The sequence below is a fragment of the Pseudophryne corroboree genome, unplaced genomic scaffold, assembly GCF_028390025.1.
Source record: "Pseudophryne corroboree isolate aPseCor3 unplaced genomic scaffold, aPseCor3.hap2 scaffold_1150, whole genome shotgun sequence".
In the NCBI taxonomy this organism is placed as follows: domain Eukaryota; kingdom Metazoa; phylum Chordata; class Amphibia; order Anura; family Myobatrachidae; genus Pseudophryne; species Pseudophryne corroboree.
In genome coordinates, this window is record NW_026967775.1 from 75,972 (window position 1) to 93,517 (window position 17,546).

The 17,546-nt window shown below is 51.6% G+C and overlaps 1 protein-coding gene, 4 non-coding genes and 2 pseudogenes across 5 annotated transcripts; all 7 read right to left on the reverse strand.

Moving 5' to 3' along the window:
• Positions 1-5,120: 5,120 nt before the first annotated feature.
• Positions 5,121-5,225, reverse strand: LOC134990185 (U2 spliceosomal RNA; annotated as a pseudogene).
• Positions 5,226-7,813: 2,588 nt separating this feature from the next.
• LOC134990178 (U2 spliceosomal RNA) lies at positions 7,814-7,999 on the reverse strand. Its single transcript, XR_010195068.1, has one exon. It is a non-coding gene; the product is annotated as a U2 spliceosomal RNA (small nuclear RNA).
• Positions 8,000-8,805: 806 nt separating this feature from the next.
• Positions 8,806-8,929, reverse strand: LOC134990199 (U2 spliceosomal RNA; annotated as a pseudogene).
• A 1,265-nt stretch (positions 8,930-10,194) lies between these two features.
• On the reverse strand, positions 10,195-10,385 carry LOC134990204 (U2 spliceosomal RNA). Its single transcript, XR_010195075.1, has one exon. It is a non-coding gene; the product is annotated as a U2 spliceosomal RNA (small nuclear RNA).
• Positions 10,386-11,650: 1,265 nt separating this feature from the next.
• LOC134990205 (U2 spliceosomal RNA) lies at positions 11,651-11,841 on the reverse strand. The gene has a single exon (XR_010195076.1). It is a non-coding gene; the product is annotated as a U2 spliceosomal RNA (small nuclear RNA).
• A 1,265-nt stretch (positions 11,842-13,106) lies between these two features.
• On the reverse strand, positions 13,107-13,290 carry LOC134990168 (U2 spliceosomal RNA). The gene has a single exon (XR_010195061.1). It is a non-coding gene; the product is annotated as a U2 spliceosomal RNA (small nuclear RNA).
• A 24-nt stretch (positions 13,291-13,314) lies between these two features.
• On the reverse strand, positions 13,315-14,934 carry LOC134990163 (uncharacterized). The gene has a single exon (XM_063950660.1). It carries the CDS (start codon positions 14,863-14,865, stop codon positions 13,684-13,686), a length of 1,182 nt encoding a protein of 393 aa, XP_063806730.1. The 5' UTR covers positions 14,866-14,934; the 3' UTR covers positions 13,315-13,683.
• Positions 14,935-17,546: the final 2,612 nt, after the last annotated feature.

The window sequence follows — 17,546 nt, forward strand, 5'->3', positions numbered from 1 at the left end:
CCCCAACGGTGTGGGTGCCAGGGAATAGTCCGTAGAGTACCGAATGGTACGTGAGACAGTTCCTTGGCACAGAGTTTTTCAGTTCGTTTTCCAGGGCGTCCAACAACAACTGGGCCCAGGCACAGTCCCAAAACAGGTGCATAGATGTTTCCTCGTGTATGATGCACCTGGGGCAATGTCTGTACCTGCACAGGTTCCGGGAGTGCATGAATGACCGGAGGGGCAGGCCCCCCTGGATGGCCATCCACGACAGGTCTTTGTGTCTGTTTGTGAGCCTTTTAGAGGCCACATTCTCCCAGACCTGTTTGGCAGTCGCTGAAGGGAGCCCCGGAATCGGCTCCAAATCGTCTTTAGCTCTGATGAGCTTGTAGATGGTCTTCGGTTTCCATAAGTCAGGTTTAACTCCCTCCAGTTGGTGTTCCCTCACGAACTTGGACACGTCCAGGTAGAACCACGGGGTGTTCCAGTTGTAAGGGATGGAGCTGTCCCATTTGTCCCAGCCGAGATTCCTCCAAAGAGGCAGGAGGAAGAAACGGGACATAGAGTTTCCTGCCGAATCGTTCAAGTTCTCGTACATTGTCCTTCGGATGCAGTTACACACGAAGAAGGCTCGAAGCATGGTTGGGATATCCGGAATACCCTTTCCACCCTTGAGGGGCTCCTTGTACATAACTGACCGCTTTACTCTGTCCATCTTGGAGCCCCAGATGAAGTGAAACACTGCCCTTGTGGTGGCCCTGCAGACGGTTGCCAGTGGTGGCCAGGCCTGCGCGGTGTACTGCAGAACGGGAAGAATCTCGTTGCGCAGCACAAGTGATTTCCCCTCGATGGTAAGTTCTCTGAGGCTCCACAATCCAATCTTTTGTCGAACAGTCGCCAGTCTCTCTTCCCAACATCTCAGGGCTGCACCCTCACCGCCGAACCAGACTCCCAGGATCTTGATGAAGTCGGGCTTGATGGTGAAAGGAAATGGTGCAGAGGATGACAGGTGCCACTTTCCGAAGAGCATAGCCTCTGACTTCCCGCAGTTGACTTTAGCCCCTGAGGCTCGGCCGAAGTTCTCGCAGGTCTGGACGAGTGCTGTCACCGAACGCTGGTCTGCGCAGAAGACAGTGACGTCATCCATGTACAGCGAACACTTGGCCTCTCGTCGGTCACGACCCGGTGCGGCGATCCCTCTGATCTCTGGGTTCCGTCTGATGCATACAGCCATAAGCTCTATAACACAAACAAAAAGAAGAGGTGAAAGAGGGCAGCCTTGTCTGACCCCGGACAAGATGGAAAAGGGGTCAGTCTTCCAGCCGTTCACCAGCACCGAGCTGTGGATATCAAGGTACATCAGGTTAACATACGTACAAAACATTTTACCGAGGCCAAATTTATGCAGAACCCTGCCCATCAGCTCATGTGAGACACGATCGAAGGCCTTCTCCTGGTCAAGACTGACCAGGGCCGCGTGAACGTTCCGATCCTTGATGTAATGGACCGTGTCTCTGAGGAGGGCGAGGCTGTCTGCAATCCTGCGACCAGGAATGGCGCAGGTCTGGTCCGGGTGAATGATCTGTCCGATGACAGCCTTCAGCCTGTTGGCGAGCACCTTGGCGAGGATCTTGTAGTCCACGTTTAAGAGAGAGATGGGCCTCCAATTTTTCAGCTCACATCTCTCCCCCTTACGCTTATACAAGATCGTGATCATTCCCTCCCTCAGCGATGGGGGCATTTTGCCCTCCACCACCATCTCCCCGTACAGCTCGAGCAGGTCCGGTCCAATGAGGTCCCACAGCGCTACATAGAGCTCTGCTGGGAGACCATCACTGCCCGGGGTCCTGCCCTGCCTAAAGGATCTGGCGGCAGAGTGCAACTCCTCCAACGCCAAGGGAGCATCCAGGGCGGCTTTACCTGCAGGATCAATTGTGTTAGTGATACCTGACAGGAACTTATCAGCCTCCTCGCTGTCTGTAGTCTTAGGGGAGTAGAGGTCGCTGTAATAGTCGCGGACGACTTTCATCACGCCCTCCTTCCCCTGTCTGGGGATGCCGGTCTCATCTCGCAGCTCAGTCAGGGGCGTGTGGCCAGAGTGGAGTTTCCTGAAAAAGAAAGAATTTGACTTCTCGTCCTTCTCAAGGTTCTCCACCTTGGAACGGAAGACGATACGTCTGGATTCCTCCTCAAAGTGCCCTTTCAGGCCCTCTTTGGTCTCATCCAGCTCGTCTCTCACGTCCCAGCCGCACCGTTGGAGGTCCAGCAGGGACTGCAAATTTCTCTGCAGTCTCTTGAAGTTCCTCTTTCGGTCGCACGCCTGTTGTCTCCCTTTAACCTGAAAGAAACTGCGAATGTTAGCCTTAGCATATTCCCACCAGTCGCTCATACATTCAAAATAACATTTGTCATTTTTCCATGTGATGTAGGCATCCTTCAGCTCCGCCAGCACCTCCTCTCTTTCCAGTAGGGCGCAATTCAACTTCCAGGAGCCTGGGCCAGGTGAAAAACCGCTGCCCAGGACTCCTTGGAAGAGAATGGCCCTGTGGTCTGAGAAGAAGCAGGGGACCATAGAATGCCTCGTCTGCTTCACTGCTCTAGAGGTAAACACAAAGTCAATGCGGGAACGCACAGAGCCATCGGGGCGGCTCCATGTAAAATTCACGGAGCCGGACCCCATGGAGCCCATAGCGTCCCGCAGTGATGCTTCGGTCACCATTTCTATGAGCAGTTTAGACGTCACATCAAGCTTGGTAGAGTTGCTGGTGCTGCGTCCATCCTCCTCCATGGTGCAGTTGAAGTCTCCTGCCATCACTACCGCCCTAGTGGTTGCGAGCTGCGGTCGCAGGGTCTGGAAAAGCTCCAAGCGCTCATTCTTGAAAGGGGGGGCGTACACGCAGATAAGCCTGATAGGCTCACCTGCCCAGGAGCCGTCTACGATCAGCAATCTGCCGCAGACGAGCTCCTGAACAGAATCTAGCGTGAAGAGGCTCCCCCTGATAAGAATGGCGACCCCTGCAGACTTACACTCACCCCCACCGGACCAATAGGAGGCGCCGTGAGACCACTGCCTGCCCAGATGTTTGTAGGACCTGGAGAAAGGAAGAGAGCATTCCTGCAACATGTACACATCACATTTCTGACTATCTAGGAAAGTAAACACAGACTGTCTTCTAAGCTTATCCTTAATACTCCTCACATTAATGGTGAAAATTGAAAATGACGCCATTAGTTGGGGAAAAAAGAGAGGTTAGGCAACAGTTCTACATTTACGTTACCACTCCGTCGGGCGGGGCTTCCTCGGCATCGGATGCCAGGTTCCCTTGCTCGGGTAGCGGCGAGCAGTCTCCCAGTATCCGGTCGAGTAAGGCGTCGGCGTTGGCATCCAGCTCCTCCTCCTCCTCCCTGCTGAATGCCTCCGCCAGCTCCTCCATTTCTTCTTCCAGTGGGGTCAGCTCGACCGCCAGTTTCTTAGAGGATTCGGAGTCCGCAGACGGGCTGTCGAGCTCCTTCCTCTTGCAGTTCCGTGTCTTCTCGGCACCTGCAGTTGGAGTAAGAGGGGAGGGGAGGGCGGGGAAATCTTCCTGGGAAGAAAGGTCAGGTGGGGCAGGGGTGGCTGGGTTGGGAGAGACAATGGGCTGGGTAGGAGAGTCGGAGGAGGGGTCAGGGAGGGTTGCGACAGTGGTAGGGATGGGAGTCACTGTCGCAGGGGGTGGGCTGGTGGAGATGGGTAGGGAGGTGGTGAGGGAGGATGGGAGGGGGGTGGGTTTGACAGGTTTCTTACCCTCCTGCGGTTTCTTTTCCTTCTGCGTAGCAGAGGGCAGCAGCTTGAGGGCAGGGTTGGCACGTCCGGTCACCACAGCTGAGTAGGTTCTCGACCTACTCGGGCAGTCCCTGTAGACGTGGTCCACTTTGCCGCACAGGTTGCAGGTTTTCCTCGTGGGGCAGTCTTTGGTCTCATGGCTGGCCATGTGGCAATTCTTGCATGCCGGGACCTTGCAGTCCTTCATCACGTGGCCCGTCCCGCCGCACTTCCTGCAGTTGCGTGGCTGGTCGGCGTAGTGGAGAAGTCCTTGAGATCCCCCCAGGGAGAAGCACTGTGGGAGGTGCTTGACTCCTTCTGGGCACGAGGTGTCCTTTTGCAGGACGACGATCACAGCCCACTTTCCAGTCCAGAAGCTGTTCCCATCCAGAACCCTTGTGGGGTCCTTCTTGACGGTACAGAACCGGCTGAGGAAGGTGACAATGTCCTTGATGGGCGTGTGTGGGTTCCTCATTGAAACCGTCACCCGCCTTTCCTCTCTTTGAATAGGGCAATTGCCCACAAAGCGGGAGAAAGGGGATTCGGGTCTCGCCGATTTCACTGCCTCCCAGTACCTCTTGCAGATGGCAAGGGAGGCGAAGGTGACGTAGAAGATCCCCTTCAGGTAATTCTGGATGCTGAGGGTTTCAGCGGTCGAGAAGCCCTGGTCCAGGATCATCTTCTTCCCAAAGGTCTCCACTGTCATGTCCGGCATCCGTCCATCCACCTCCTTCAACTTCATCACCACGGTGAATCTCATCCAGGGCTCCAGGGACGGTTTGTCTTTGGTGCTCGCCTGGGTGGGTGCCGCTGGCGGTGTTGCTGCAGGGGTTGTGGCGCTGGGTGCGGCCGATCCGGTGGGGGCTTTGGCGGTTTTTTTCGCCGTCTTGGCCTGGCTCTTCTTGGCGAGGGTGGCCGGAGTGGAGGCAGAGGCTGGAGCAGCTGGGGCTGGAGCAGCGGGGGCTGGAACAGCGGCGGCTGGGGCAGCGGTGGCCATACTCACGGGTCCTTTGGCGTAGAAGGCGGGGCGGAGGATCAGCGCTGTCGTCGAGAGGAGGAGAGGCGGTCGGTCGCTTCAGAGGGCAGAGCCAGCAAGTCTAACCCTCCAGTGCAGGTAGGGGGCGCTGCAGAGCTTCTCCGGCGAAGTCCCTTTTCTCCACGCAGTCTTGCTGGCGGAGGGGGGGTGTCTTCTCCAGAGGGCAGAGCAAACAAGTCTAACCCTCTGCTGTAGCTGGGGAGCGATGCAAATCTTCACCCTCTTCAAGCGATCTTCTCCTTCTCCTCGCAGTCTCGGCTTTCGATTTTTCTGGCTTCTCGGCCCGGGTGCAGCTTAGCCCTGAGAAGGACAATTGTCGGTCCAAGAAACAAGGTAGCACCGTCAGTCAGCGTGAACTGATAAGAACAGATACTACACTTGATCTTAGCCAAAAGGCCGAGAAGCGATAACCCGAATGTGGGCTGAGGGACCGGCGCAACCGAAACAGGATCTACAATCCATCATGGAGAATCACCCTCCCCCACGCACGCTTACGCTATACTATCTGCAGATTGACTTGACTTTGGTTGGCGGCGGCGATCCCAGCAAAGAAGAGGGAGAAGGAAGGAGAAGTCCGGACTGACAAGCAGGCAGTCACCCAGGCGCGCGCGCAACCACATTCCATCACTCACTCCTGCATCGTGAGTTTTCTCTCCTCTCCTGTCTTGCTGGCTGCTTGACTGACTGACTGGCTGGCTGATGCACAATCATTTGCATTTGGTCCGCCTCCGACAACCACACCCACCAGACGTCTGCCGCCCGTCCCGTCTGTCCCTGCTGGCTCCGTGCTTATCACATTGACACAATGCTATGCACTTGCACTTCATCACTTAAGCAGTGGGACATTCATTCTGCAATGGAAGGTTCCCTGGCTGCCTTGAACCTCCTGTCTCTAAAATCTGGATTGTTTCAACCAACCCGTTCATCCTGGCAGATTTCAATTTTTCACTACAGTGTGAGGGCTCTGTGATGTCATCATGATGCACACTCTATGATGTCATCATGATGCGACACATGTGATGTCATCATTATGCGACACACGTGATGTCACAATGTGCTTGGCTGTACGGACTGCATTTGCTTGGCTTGCTAACTGACATCCACTTGAGGGAGACACACACCAGGAGATGGATGCAGCATATACACATACTGCAGAGCTTGTGCCTTTAGTGCCTGTAACAGCAACTATCCACACCTCCTGCAACCAGCGTGGACACCACCGCCACTAAAATAAAAATTAGTTCCAAACATGACCAGGTCGAAAAGACCAGCCGAAAGGATGATCATGATAGTAAGTTAAAAATGTAGGAATTCATTTCGAAGTGGTAATGCTTCTTCGTTCGTACTTAGTTTGCATTCAAGAATTAGGCCTACGTAGGCCTCACATCCAAATGCTGATCAACTGTTTCAATTTGTCTTGTGCAGAAGGAGGGAATTCAATGGAGACAAGAAGTAGACGATAAATAAGACTCCACACAGTAGTTCACACGTGCTTTTATTCATCCATTGTAACATTTTAATAGACAGCAAAGATTGAATACAATTTTGACACAGTATAAAAAGCATGCTTACAAAATCCAAGAGTTTATCAATGCAGCAGGCAAAAAAACATTGCAAATCCTGGGGAATAAGCTGAGAAGTCATCATTCATCTATTTTTGGAATACAGATTAGGAAAGGTGCACCGGTCCCGGAGGTACTGCAATACCGGGTCAAAAGGCCGAGAAGCGATAACCCGAATGTGGGCTGAGGGACCGGCGCAACCGAAACAGGATCTACAATCCATCATGGAGAATCACCCTCCCCCACGCACGCTTACGCTATACTATCTGCAGATTGACTTGACTTTGGTTGGCGGCGGCGATCCCAGCAAAGAAGAGGGAGAAGGAAGGAGAAGTCCGGACTGACAAGCAGGCAGTCACCCAGGCGCGCGCGCAACCACATTCCATCACTCACTCCTGCATCGTGAGTTTTCTCTCCTCTCCTGTCTTGCTGGCTGCTTGACTGACTGACTGGCTGGCTGATGCACAATCATTTGCATTTGGTCCGCCTCCGACAACCACACCCACCAGACGTCTGCCGCCCGTCCCGTCTGTCCCTGCTGGCTCCGTGCTTATCACATTGACACAATGCTATGCACTTGCACTTCATCACTTAAGCAGTGGGACATTCATTCTGCAATGGAAGGTTCCCTGGCTGCCTTGAACCTCCTGTCTCTAAAATCTGGATTGTTTCAACCAACCCGTTCATCCTGGCAGATTTCAATTTTTCACTACAGTGTGAGGGCTCTGTGATGTCATCATGATGCACACTCTATGATGTCATCATGATGCGACACATGTGATGTCATCATTATGCGACACACGTGATGTCACAATGTGCTTGGCTGTACGGACTGCATTTGCTTGGCTTGCTAACTGACATCCACTTGAGGGAGACACACACCAGGAGATGGATGCAGCATATACACATACTGCAGAGCTTGTGCCTTTAGTGCCTGTAACAGCAACTATCCACACCTCCTGCAACCAGCGTGGACACCACCGCCACTAAAATAAAAATTAGTTCCAAACATGACCAGGTCGAAAAGACCAGCCGAAAGGATGATCATGATAGTAAGTTAAAAATGTAGGAATTCATTTCGAAGTGGTAATGCTTCTTCGTTCGTACTTAGTTTGCATTCAAGAATTAGGCCTACGTAGGCCTCACATCCAAATGCTGATCAACTGTTTCAATTTGTCTTGTGCAGAAGGAGGGAATTCAATGGAGACAAGAAGTAGACGATAAATAAGACTCCACACAGTAGTTCACACGTGCTTTTATTCATCCATTGTAACATTTTAATAGACAGCAAAGATTGAATACAATTTTGACACAGTATAAAAAGCATGCTTACAAAATCCAAGAGTTTATCAATGCAGCAGGCAAAAAAACATTGCAAATCCTGGGGAATAAGCTGAGAAGTCATCATTCATCTATTTTTGGAATACAGATTAGGAAAGGTGCACCGGTCCCGGAGGTACTGCAATACCGGGTCAATGCGTGGAGTGGACAGAGCAAGCTCTTCTTCCATCTCCCTGTTCTAAAAATCCATTTAATATATGGCCCCCAGATAGGGGGCGTATCAGATATTAAACTGATAAGAACAGATTTTTTTTTTTTTTTTTTATCGAAGCCCGAGGTGCGTGACTTCATCACCCAGTGTCTGTGACCAAACGTGCTGGGGGCGAAGGTTCTTGGACCCTCTCCGAAAGGAGAAGGGCCCCGTTACTCCCCTAACCCTCAGAGCCCGAAGGCCTACTGAGGGAAAAAAGGGACTGTGGGTCCCCCCTTGCCGAAGCGCGGAGGGACCCTCGTGTGTCCCCAGGGTTGGCCGAAGCTTCCCCCTGGGGACCGATATCAGCCTCTGGCCCTCCCCAAAAGGAGAGGGCCTCAGCAACTTAGGAGAGAGGGTGGCCCATAAGGGTCTCACCTTAACCCCAACAAAACCGTGACGTGACACACTACAAAAAACATAAAAAGTGCTAGTGCTGTGCACAAGTGCAAAACACGTGAGTGGGCATAAATAAATAAATAAGCCCCAGCCAGAAGGCCGGGGGGTATAAAAAATTTTCCTTACCCTAGCCAAAAGGCCAGGGCAAAGGAAGTGGGTGCAGACAGGAAGGGTTGAAGTGTTAAGTGCTAAAGTGCCTTAGTGCAAAGGTGGCTCGAAACCCCAGTGCATTTCCGGCACCCCTGTCCCTTCCAGTTCCAGGGGCACGAAACACCTCGAGCTTCTAGCTGCTTCCGACCTCTCAGCCAGACCCAGTTTCATACCCACTCGGTGCCAGGGTCAACCCCCAGTACGAGAAGAGATACTAGACCAGGCCTTTCTCCACTCCACGCAAGGGGCCTTTTTTCATCCCCTTAGAAGGACGGTGGATACTAAGCCTAGTTTTTCTCCCCTCTCAACCAGAGGCAGCGCCACACCCCAGCATTTGGTACTCCACAAAGTGTTTCTCCATTCCACATCTAGGAACCTCTCACGCTCCTAGTGTAAGAACAGATACTCCACCCTGTGTTTCCCTCGAGCAGGTACTACACTTGATCTTAGCCAAAAGGCCGAGAAGCGATAACCCGAATGTGGGCTGAGGGACCGGCGCAACCGAAACAGGATCTACAATCCATCATGGAGAATCACCCTCCCCCACGCACGCTTACGCTATACTATCTGCAGATTGACTTGACTTTGGTTGGCGGCGGCGATCCCAGCAAAGAAGAGGGAGAAGGAAGGAGAAGTCCGGACTGACAAGCAGGCAGTCACCCAGGCGCGCGCGCAACCACATTCCATCACTCACTCCTGCATCGTGAGTTTTCTCTCCTCTCCTGTCTTGCTGGCTGCTTGACTGACTGACTGGCTGGCTGATGCACAATCATTTGCATTTGGTCCGCCTCCGACAACCACACCCACCAGACGTCTGCCGCCCGTCCCGTCTGTCCCTGCTGGCTCCGTGCTTATCACATTGACACAATGCTATGCACTTGCACTTCATCACTTAAGCAGTGGGACATTCATTCTGCAATGGAAGGTTCCCTGGCTGCCTTGAACCTCCTGTCTCTAAAATCTGGATTGTTTCAACCAACCCGTTCATCCTGGCAGATTTCAATTTTTCACTACAGTGTGAGGGCTCTGTGATGTCATCATGATGCACACTCTATGATGTCATCATGATGCGACACATGTGATGTCATCATTATGCGACACACGTGATGTCACAATGTGCTTGGCTGTACGGACTGCATTTGCTTGGCTTGCTAACTGACATCCACTTGAGGGAGACACACACCAGGAGATGGATGCAGCATATACACATACTGCAGAGCTTGTGCCTTTAGTGCCTGTAACAGCAACTATCCACACCTCCTGCAACCAGCGTGGACACCACCGCCACTAAAATAAAAATTAGTTCCAAACATGACCAGGTCGAAAAGACCAGCCGAAAGGATGATCATGATAGTAAGTTAAAAATGTAGGAATTCATTTCGAAGTGGTAATGCTTCTTCGTTCGTACTTAGTTTGCATTCAAGAATTAGGCCTACGTAGGCCTCACATCCAAATGCTGATCAACTGTTTCAATTTGTCTTGTGCAGAAGGAGGGAATTCAATGGAGACAAGAAGTAGACGATAAATAAGACTCCACACAGTAGTTCACACGTGCTTTTATTCATCCATTGTAACATTTTAATAGACAGCAAAGATTGAATACAATTTTGACACAGTATAAAAAGCATGCTTACAAAATCCAAGAGTTTATCAATGCAGCAGGCAAAAAAACATTGCAAATCCTGGGGAATAAGCTGAGAAGTCATCATTCATCTATTTTTGGAATACAGATTAGGAAAGGTGCACCGGTCCCGGAGGTACTGCAATACCGGGTCAATGCGTGGAGTGGACAGAGCAAGCTCTTCTTCCATCTCCCTGTTCTAAAAATCCATTTAATATATGGCCCCCAGATAGGGGGCGTATCAGATATTAAACTGATAAGAACAGATACTACACTTGATCTTAGCCAAAAGGCCGAGAAGCGATAACCCGAATGTGGGCTGAGGGACCGGCGCAACCGAAACAGGATCTACAATCCATCATGGAGAATCACCCTCCCCCACGCACGCTTACGCTATACTATCTGCAGATTGACTTGACTTTGGTTGGCGGCGGCGATCCCAGCAAAGAAGAGGGAGAAGGAAGGAGAAGTCCGGACTGACAAGCAGGCAGTCACCCAGGCGCGCGCGCAACCACATTCCATCACTCACTCCTGCATCGTGAGTTTTCTCTCCTCTCCTGTCTTGCTGGCTGCTTGACTGACTGACTGGCTGGCTGATGCACAATCATTTGCATTTGGTCCGCCTCCGACAACCACACCCACCAGACGTCTGCCGCCCGTCCCGTCTGTCCCTGCTGGCTCCGTGCTTATCACATTGACACAATGCTATGCACTTGCACTTCATCACTTAAGCAGTGGGACATTCATTCTGCAATGGAAGGTTCCCTGGCTGCCTTGAACCTCCTGTCTCTAAAATCTGGATTGTTTCAACCAACCCGTTCATCCTGGCAGATTTCAATTTTTCACTACAGTGTGAGGGCTCTGTGATGTCATCATGATGCACACTCTATGATGTCATCATGATGCGACACATGTGATGTCATCATTATGCGACACACGTGATGTCACAATGTGCTTGGCTGTACGGACTGCATTTGCTTGGCTTGCTAACTGACATCCACTTGAGGGAGACACACACCAGGAGATGGATGCAGCATATACACATACTGCAGAGCTTGTGCCTTTAGTGCCTGTAACAGCAACTATCCACACCTCCTGCAACCAGCGTGGACACCACCGCCACTAAAATAAAAATTAGTTCCAAACATGACCAGGTCGAAAAGACCAGCCGAAAGGATGATCATGATAGTAAGTTAAAAATGTAGGAATTCATTTCGAAGTGGTAATGCTTCTTCGTTCGTACTTAGTTTGCATTCAAGAATTAGGCCTACGTAGGCCTCACATCCAAATGCTGATCAACTGTTTCAATTTGTCTTGTGCAGAAGGAGGGAATTCAATGGAGACAAGAAGTAGACGATAAATAAGACTCCACACAGTAGTTCACACGTGCTTTTATTCATCCATTGTAACATTTTAATAGACAGCAAAGATTGAATACAATTTTGACACAGTATAAAAAGCATGCTTACAAAATCCAAGAGTTTATCAATGCAGCAGGCAAAAAAACATTGCAAATCCTGGGGAATAAGCTGAGAAGTCATCATTCATCTATTTTTGGAATACAGATTAGGAAAGGTGCACCGGTCCCGGAGGTACTGCAATACCGGGTCAATGCGTGGAGTGGACAGAGCAAGCTCTTCTTCCATCTCCCTGTTCTAAAAATCCATTTAATATATGGCCCCCAGATAGGGGGCGTATCAGATATTAAACTGATAAGAACAGATACTACACTTGATCTTAGCCAAAAGGCCGAGAAGCGATAACCCGAATGTGGGCTGAGGGACCGGCGCAACCGAAACAGGATCTACAATCCATCATGGAGAATCACCCTCCCCCACGCACGCTTACGCTATACTATCTGCAGATTGACTTGACTTTGGTTGGCGGCGGCGATCCCAGCAAAGAAGAGGGAGAAGGAAGGAGAAGTCCGGACTGACAAGCAGGCAGTCACCCAGGCGCGCGCGCAACCACATTCCATCACTCACTCCTGCATCGTGAGTTTTCTCTCCTCTCCTGTCTTGCTGGCTGCTTGACTGACTGACTGGCTGGCTGATGCACAATCATTTGCATTTGGTCCGCCTCCGACAACCACACCCACCAGACGTCTGCCGCCCGTCCCGTCTGTCCCTGCTGGCTCCGTGCTTATCACATTGACACAATGCTATGCACTTGCACTTCATCACTTAAGCAGTGGGACATTCATTCTGCAATGGAAGGTTCCCTGGCTGCCTTGAACCTCCTGTCTCTAAAATCTGGATTGTTTCAACCAACCCGTTCATCCTGGCAGATTTCAATTTTTCACTACAGTGTGAGGGCTCTGTGATGTCATCATGATGCACACTCTATGATGTCATCATGATGCGACACATGTGATGTCATCATTATGCGACACACGTGATGTCACAATGTGCTTGGCTGTACGGACTGCATTTGCTTGGCTTGCTAACTGACATCCACTTGAGGGAGACACACACCAGGAGATGGATGCAGCATATACACATACTGCAGAGCTTGTGCCTTTAGTGCCTGTAACAGCAACTATCCACACCTCCTGCAACCAGCGTGGACACCACCGCCACTAAAATAAAAATTAGTTCCAAACATGACCAGGTCGAAAAGACCAGCCGAAAGGATGATCATGATAGTAAGTTAAAAATGTAGGAATTCATTTCGAAGTGGTAATGCTTCTTCGTTCGTACTTAGTTTGCATTCAAGAATTAGGCCTACGTAGGCCTCACATCCAAATGCTGATCAACTGTTTCAATTTGTCTTGTGCAGAAGGAGGGAATTCAATGGAGACAAGAAGTAGACGATAAATAAGACTCCACACAGTAGTTCACACGTGCTTTTATTCATCCATTGTAACATTTTAATAGACAGCAAAGATTGAATACAATTTTGACACAGTATAAAAAGCATGCTTACAAAATCCAAGAGTTTATCAATGCAGCAGGCAAAAAAACATTGCAAATCCTGGGGAATAAGCTGAGAAGTCATCATTCATCTATTTTTGGAATACAGATTAGGAAAGGTGCACCGGTCCCGGAGGTACTGCAATACCGGGTCAATGCGTGGAGTGGACAGAGCAAGCTCTTCTTCCATCTCCCTGTTCTAAAAATCCATTTAATATATGGCCCCCAGATAGGGGGCGTATCAGATATTAAACTGATAAGAACAGATTTTTGATTGAAAAAGCGTCTTTATTGGTATAAAGTTGCAAAAAACAGACGGTAACATTGACAAACATAAGTGCCGTGTCGCAGCACAGGCCAAAACACAGCACAGATGCAGACTGTATAGTGCAGTCGAAGAACTACGGCGCGGGCCTGTAGCCTACACCGTAGTTCTCAGGCTGCACTATGCAATTAGACGATACAATAACACAACAGTAAATAAGGCTATGGGTGTGGAGGGTAGGGGGGTGAGGGAGGGTGAATCACAGGCCCGAAGCTTTATTGAAAAGACAGACACATATAAGGGGAAGGGCAATAAATAGAAGACATCAATAAAACAACAGACATTGTGAGTGAGGGGGCAGGGGCCACGGTCCCAAAGTCTCATCTTCGGTTCGGACAAGGGGAGAGGGGCAGAAAAAGGGGGGTTTTAGTCCTCTTCTTCCTCAGGGCTGTCCATGGTGGAATAGTCTCTGAGCAAGCTGTGAACCAGCCTGCAACAGTCCTGGATAGACATCCTCTCCCTCCTCAGAATGAGGCGGTTCCTGGCAAGCCACGAAGCGTCCTTAACACTGTTCATAAGGCGCCAGGCTTCCTGGATCGCCCCAACGGTGTGGGTGCCAGGGAATAGTCCGTAGAGTACCGAATGGTACGTGAGACAGTTCCTTGGCACAGAGTTTTTCAGTTCGTTTTCCAGGGCGTCCAACAACAACTGGGCCCAGGCACAGTCCCAAAACAGGTGCATAGATGTTTCCTCGTGTATGATGCACCTGGGGCAATGTCTGTACCTGCACAGGTTCCGGGAGTGCATGAATGACCGGAGGGGCAGGCCCCCCTGGATGGCCATCCACGACAGGTCTTTGTGTCTGTTTGTGAGCCTTTTAGAGGCCACATTCTCCCAGACCTGTTTGGCAGTCGCTGAAGGGAGCCCCGGAATCGGCTCCAAATCGTCTTTAGCTCTGATGAGCTTGTAGATCGTCTTCGATTTCCATAAGTCAGGTTTAACTCCCTCCAGTTGGTGTTCCCTCACGAACTTGGACACGTCCAGGTAGAACCACGGGGTGTTCCAGTTGTAAGGGATGGAGCTGTCCCATTTGTCCCAGCCGAGATTCCTCCAAAGCGGCAGGAGGAAGAAACGGGACATAGAGTTTCCTGCAGAATCGTTCAAGTTCTCGTACATTGTCCTGCGGATGCAGTTACACACGAAGAAGGCTCGAAGCATGGTTGGGATATCCGGAATACCCTTTCCACCCTTGAGGGGCTCCTTGTACATAACTGACCGCTTTACTCTGTCCATCTTGGAGCCCCAGATGAAGTGAAACACTGCCCTCGTGATGGCCCTGCAGACGGTTGCCAGGGGTGGCCAGGCCTGCGCGGTGTACTGCAGAACGGGAAGAATCTCATTGCGCAGCACAAGTGATTTCCCCTCGATGGTAAGATCTCTGAGGCTCCACAATCCAATCTTTTGGCGAACAGTCGCCAGTCTCTCATCCCAACATCTCAGGGCTGCACCCTCGCCGCCGAACCAGACTCCCAGGATCTTAATGAAGTCGGGCTTGATGGTGAAAGGAAATGGTGCAGAGGATGACAGGTGCCACTTTCCGAAGAGCATAGCCTCTGACTTCCCGCAGTTGACTTTAGCCCCTGAGGCTCGGCCGAAGTTCTCGCAGGTCTGGACGAGTGCTGTCACCGAACGGTGATCCGCGCAGAAGACAGTGACGTCATCCATGTACAGCGAACACTTGGCCTCTCGTCGGTCACGACCCGGTGCGGCGATCCCTCTGATCTCTGGATTCCGTCTGATGCATACAGCCATGAGCTCTATAACACAAACAAAAAGAAGAGGTGAAAGCGGGCAGCCTTGTCTGACCCCGGACAAGATGGAAAAGGGGTCAGTCTTCCAGCCGTTCACCAGCACCGAGCTGTGGATATCAAGGTACATCAGGTTAACATACGTACAAAACATTTTACCGAGGCCAAATTTATGCAGAACCCTGCCCATCAGCTCATGTGAGACACGATCAAAGGCCTTCTCCTGATCAAGGCTGACCAGGGCCGCGTGCACGTTCCGATCCTTGATGTAATGGACCGTGTCTCTGAGGAGGGCGAGGCTGTCTGCAATCCTGCGACCGGGGATGGCGCAGGTCTGGTCCGGGTGAATGATCTGTCCGATGACATCCTTCAGCCTGTTGGCGAGCACCTTGGCGAGGATCTTGTAGTCCACGTTTAAGAGAGAGATGGGCCTCCAATTCTTCAGCTCACATCTCTCCCCCTTACGCTTATACAAGATCGTGATCATTCCCTCCCTCAGCGATGGGGGCATTTTGCCCTCCACCACCATCTCCCCGTACAGCTCGAGCAGGTCCGGTCCAATGAGGTCCCACAGCGCTACGTAGAGCTCTGCTGGGAGACCGTCACTGCCCGGGGTCCTGCCCTGCCTAAAGGATTTGGCGGCAGAGTGCAACTCCTCCAACGCCAAGGGAGCATCCAGAGTGGCTTTGCCTGCAGGATCAATAGAGTTAGTGATACCTGACAGGAACTTATCGGCCTCCTCGCTGTCTGTGGTCTTAGGGGAGTAGAGGTCGCTGTAGTAGTCTCTGACGACTTTCATCACGCCCTCCTTCCCCTGTCTGGGGATGCCGGTCTCATCTCGCAGCTCGGTCAGGGGCGTGTGGCCAGAGTGGAGTTTCCTGAAAAAGAACGAATTACATTTCTCGTCCTTCTCAAGGTTCTCCACCTTGGAACGGAAGACGATACGTCTGGATTCCTCCTCAAAGTGCCTTTTCAGGCCCCCTTTGGTCTCATCCAGCTCGTCTCTCACGTCCCAGCCGCACCGTTGGAGGTCCAGTAGGGACTGCAGAAGTCTCTGCAGCCTCTTGAAGTTCCTCTTTCGGTCGCACGCCTGTTGTCTCCCTTTAACCTGAAAGAAACTGCGAATGTTAGCCTTAGCATATTCCCACCAGTCGCTCATACATTCAAAATAACATTTGTCATTTTTCCATGTGATGTAGGCATCCTTCAGCTCCGCCAGCACCTCCTCTCTTTCCAGCAGGGCACAATTCAACTTCCAGGAGCCTGGGCCAGGCGCGAAGCCGCTACCCAGGACTCCTTGGAAGAGAATGGCCCTGTGGTCTGAGAAGAAGCAGGGGACCATAGAATGCCTGGTCTGCTTCACTGTTCTAGAGGTAAACACAAAGTCAATGCGGGAACGCACAGAGCCATCGGGGCGGCTCCATGTATAATTCACGGAGCCGGACCCCATGGAACCCATAGCGTCCCGCAGTGATGCTTCGGTCACCATTTCTATAAGCAGTTTAGACGTCACATCAAGCTTGGTAGAGTTGCTGGTGCTGCGTCCATCCTCTTCCATGGTGCAGTTGAAGTCTCCTGCCATCACTACCGCCCTAGTGGTTGCGAGCTGCGGTCGCAGGGTCTGGAGAAGCTCCAAACGCTCATTCTTGAAAGGGGGGGCGTACACGCAGATAAGCCTGATAGGCTCACCTGCCCAGGAGCCGTCCACGACAAGTAATCTGCCGCAGACGAGCTCCTGAACAGAATCTAGCGTGAAGAGGCTCCCCCTGATAAGAATGGCGACCCCTGCAGACTTACACTCGCCCCCACCGGACCAATAGGAGGCGCCGTGAGACCACTGCCTGCCCAGATGTTTGTAGGACCTGGAGAAAGGAAGAGAGCATTCCTGCAACATGTACACATCACATTTCTGACTATCTAGGAAAGTAAACACAGACTGTCTTCTAAGCTTATCCTTAATACTCCTCACATTAATGGTGAAAATTGAAAATGACGCCATTAGTTGGGGAAAAGAGAGAGGTTAGGCAACAGTTCTACATTTACGTTACCACTCCGTCGGGCGGGGCTTCCTCGGCATCGGATGCCAGGTTCCCTTGCTCGGGTAGCGGCGAGCTGTCTCCCAGTATCCGGTCGAGTAAGGCGTCGGCGTTGGCATCCAGCTCCTCCTCCTCCTCCCTGCTGAATGCCTCCGCCAGCTCCTCCATTTCTTCTTCCAGTGGGGTCAGCTCGACCGCCAGTTTCTTAGAGGATTCGGAGTCCGCAGACGGGCTGTCGAGCTCCTTCCTCTTGCAGTTCCGTGTCTTCTCGGCACCTGCAGTTGGAGTAAGAGGGGAGGGGAGGGCGGGGAAATCTTCCTGGGAAGAAAGGTCAGGTGGGGCAGGGGTGGCTGGGTTGGGAGAGACAATGGGCTGGGTAGGAGAGTCGGAGGAGGGGTCAGGGAGGGTTGCGACAGTGGTAGGGATGGGAGTCACTGTCGCAGGG

Coding starts and splice junctions, on each gene's coding strand:
- LOC134990163 (XM_063950660.1), bottom strand. CDS start 14,865: ATGCTCTTCGGAAAGTGGCACCTGTCATCCTCTGCACCATTTCCTTTC.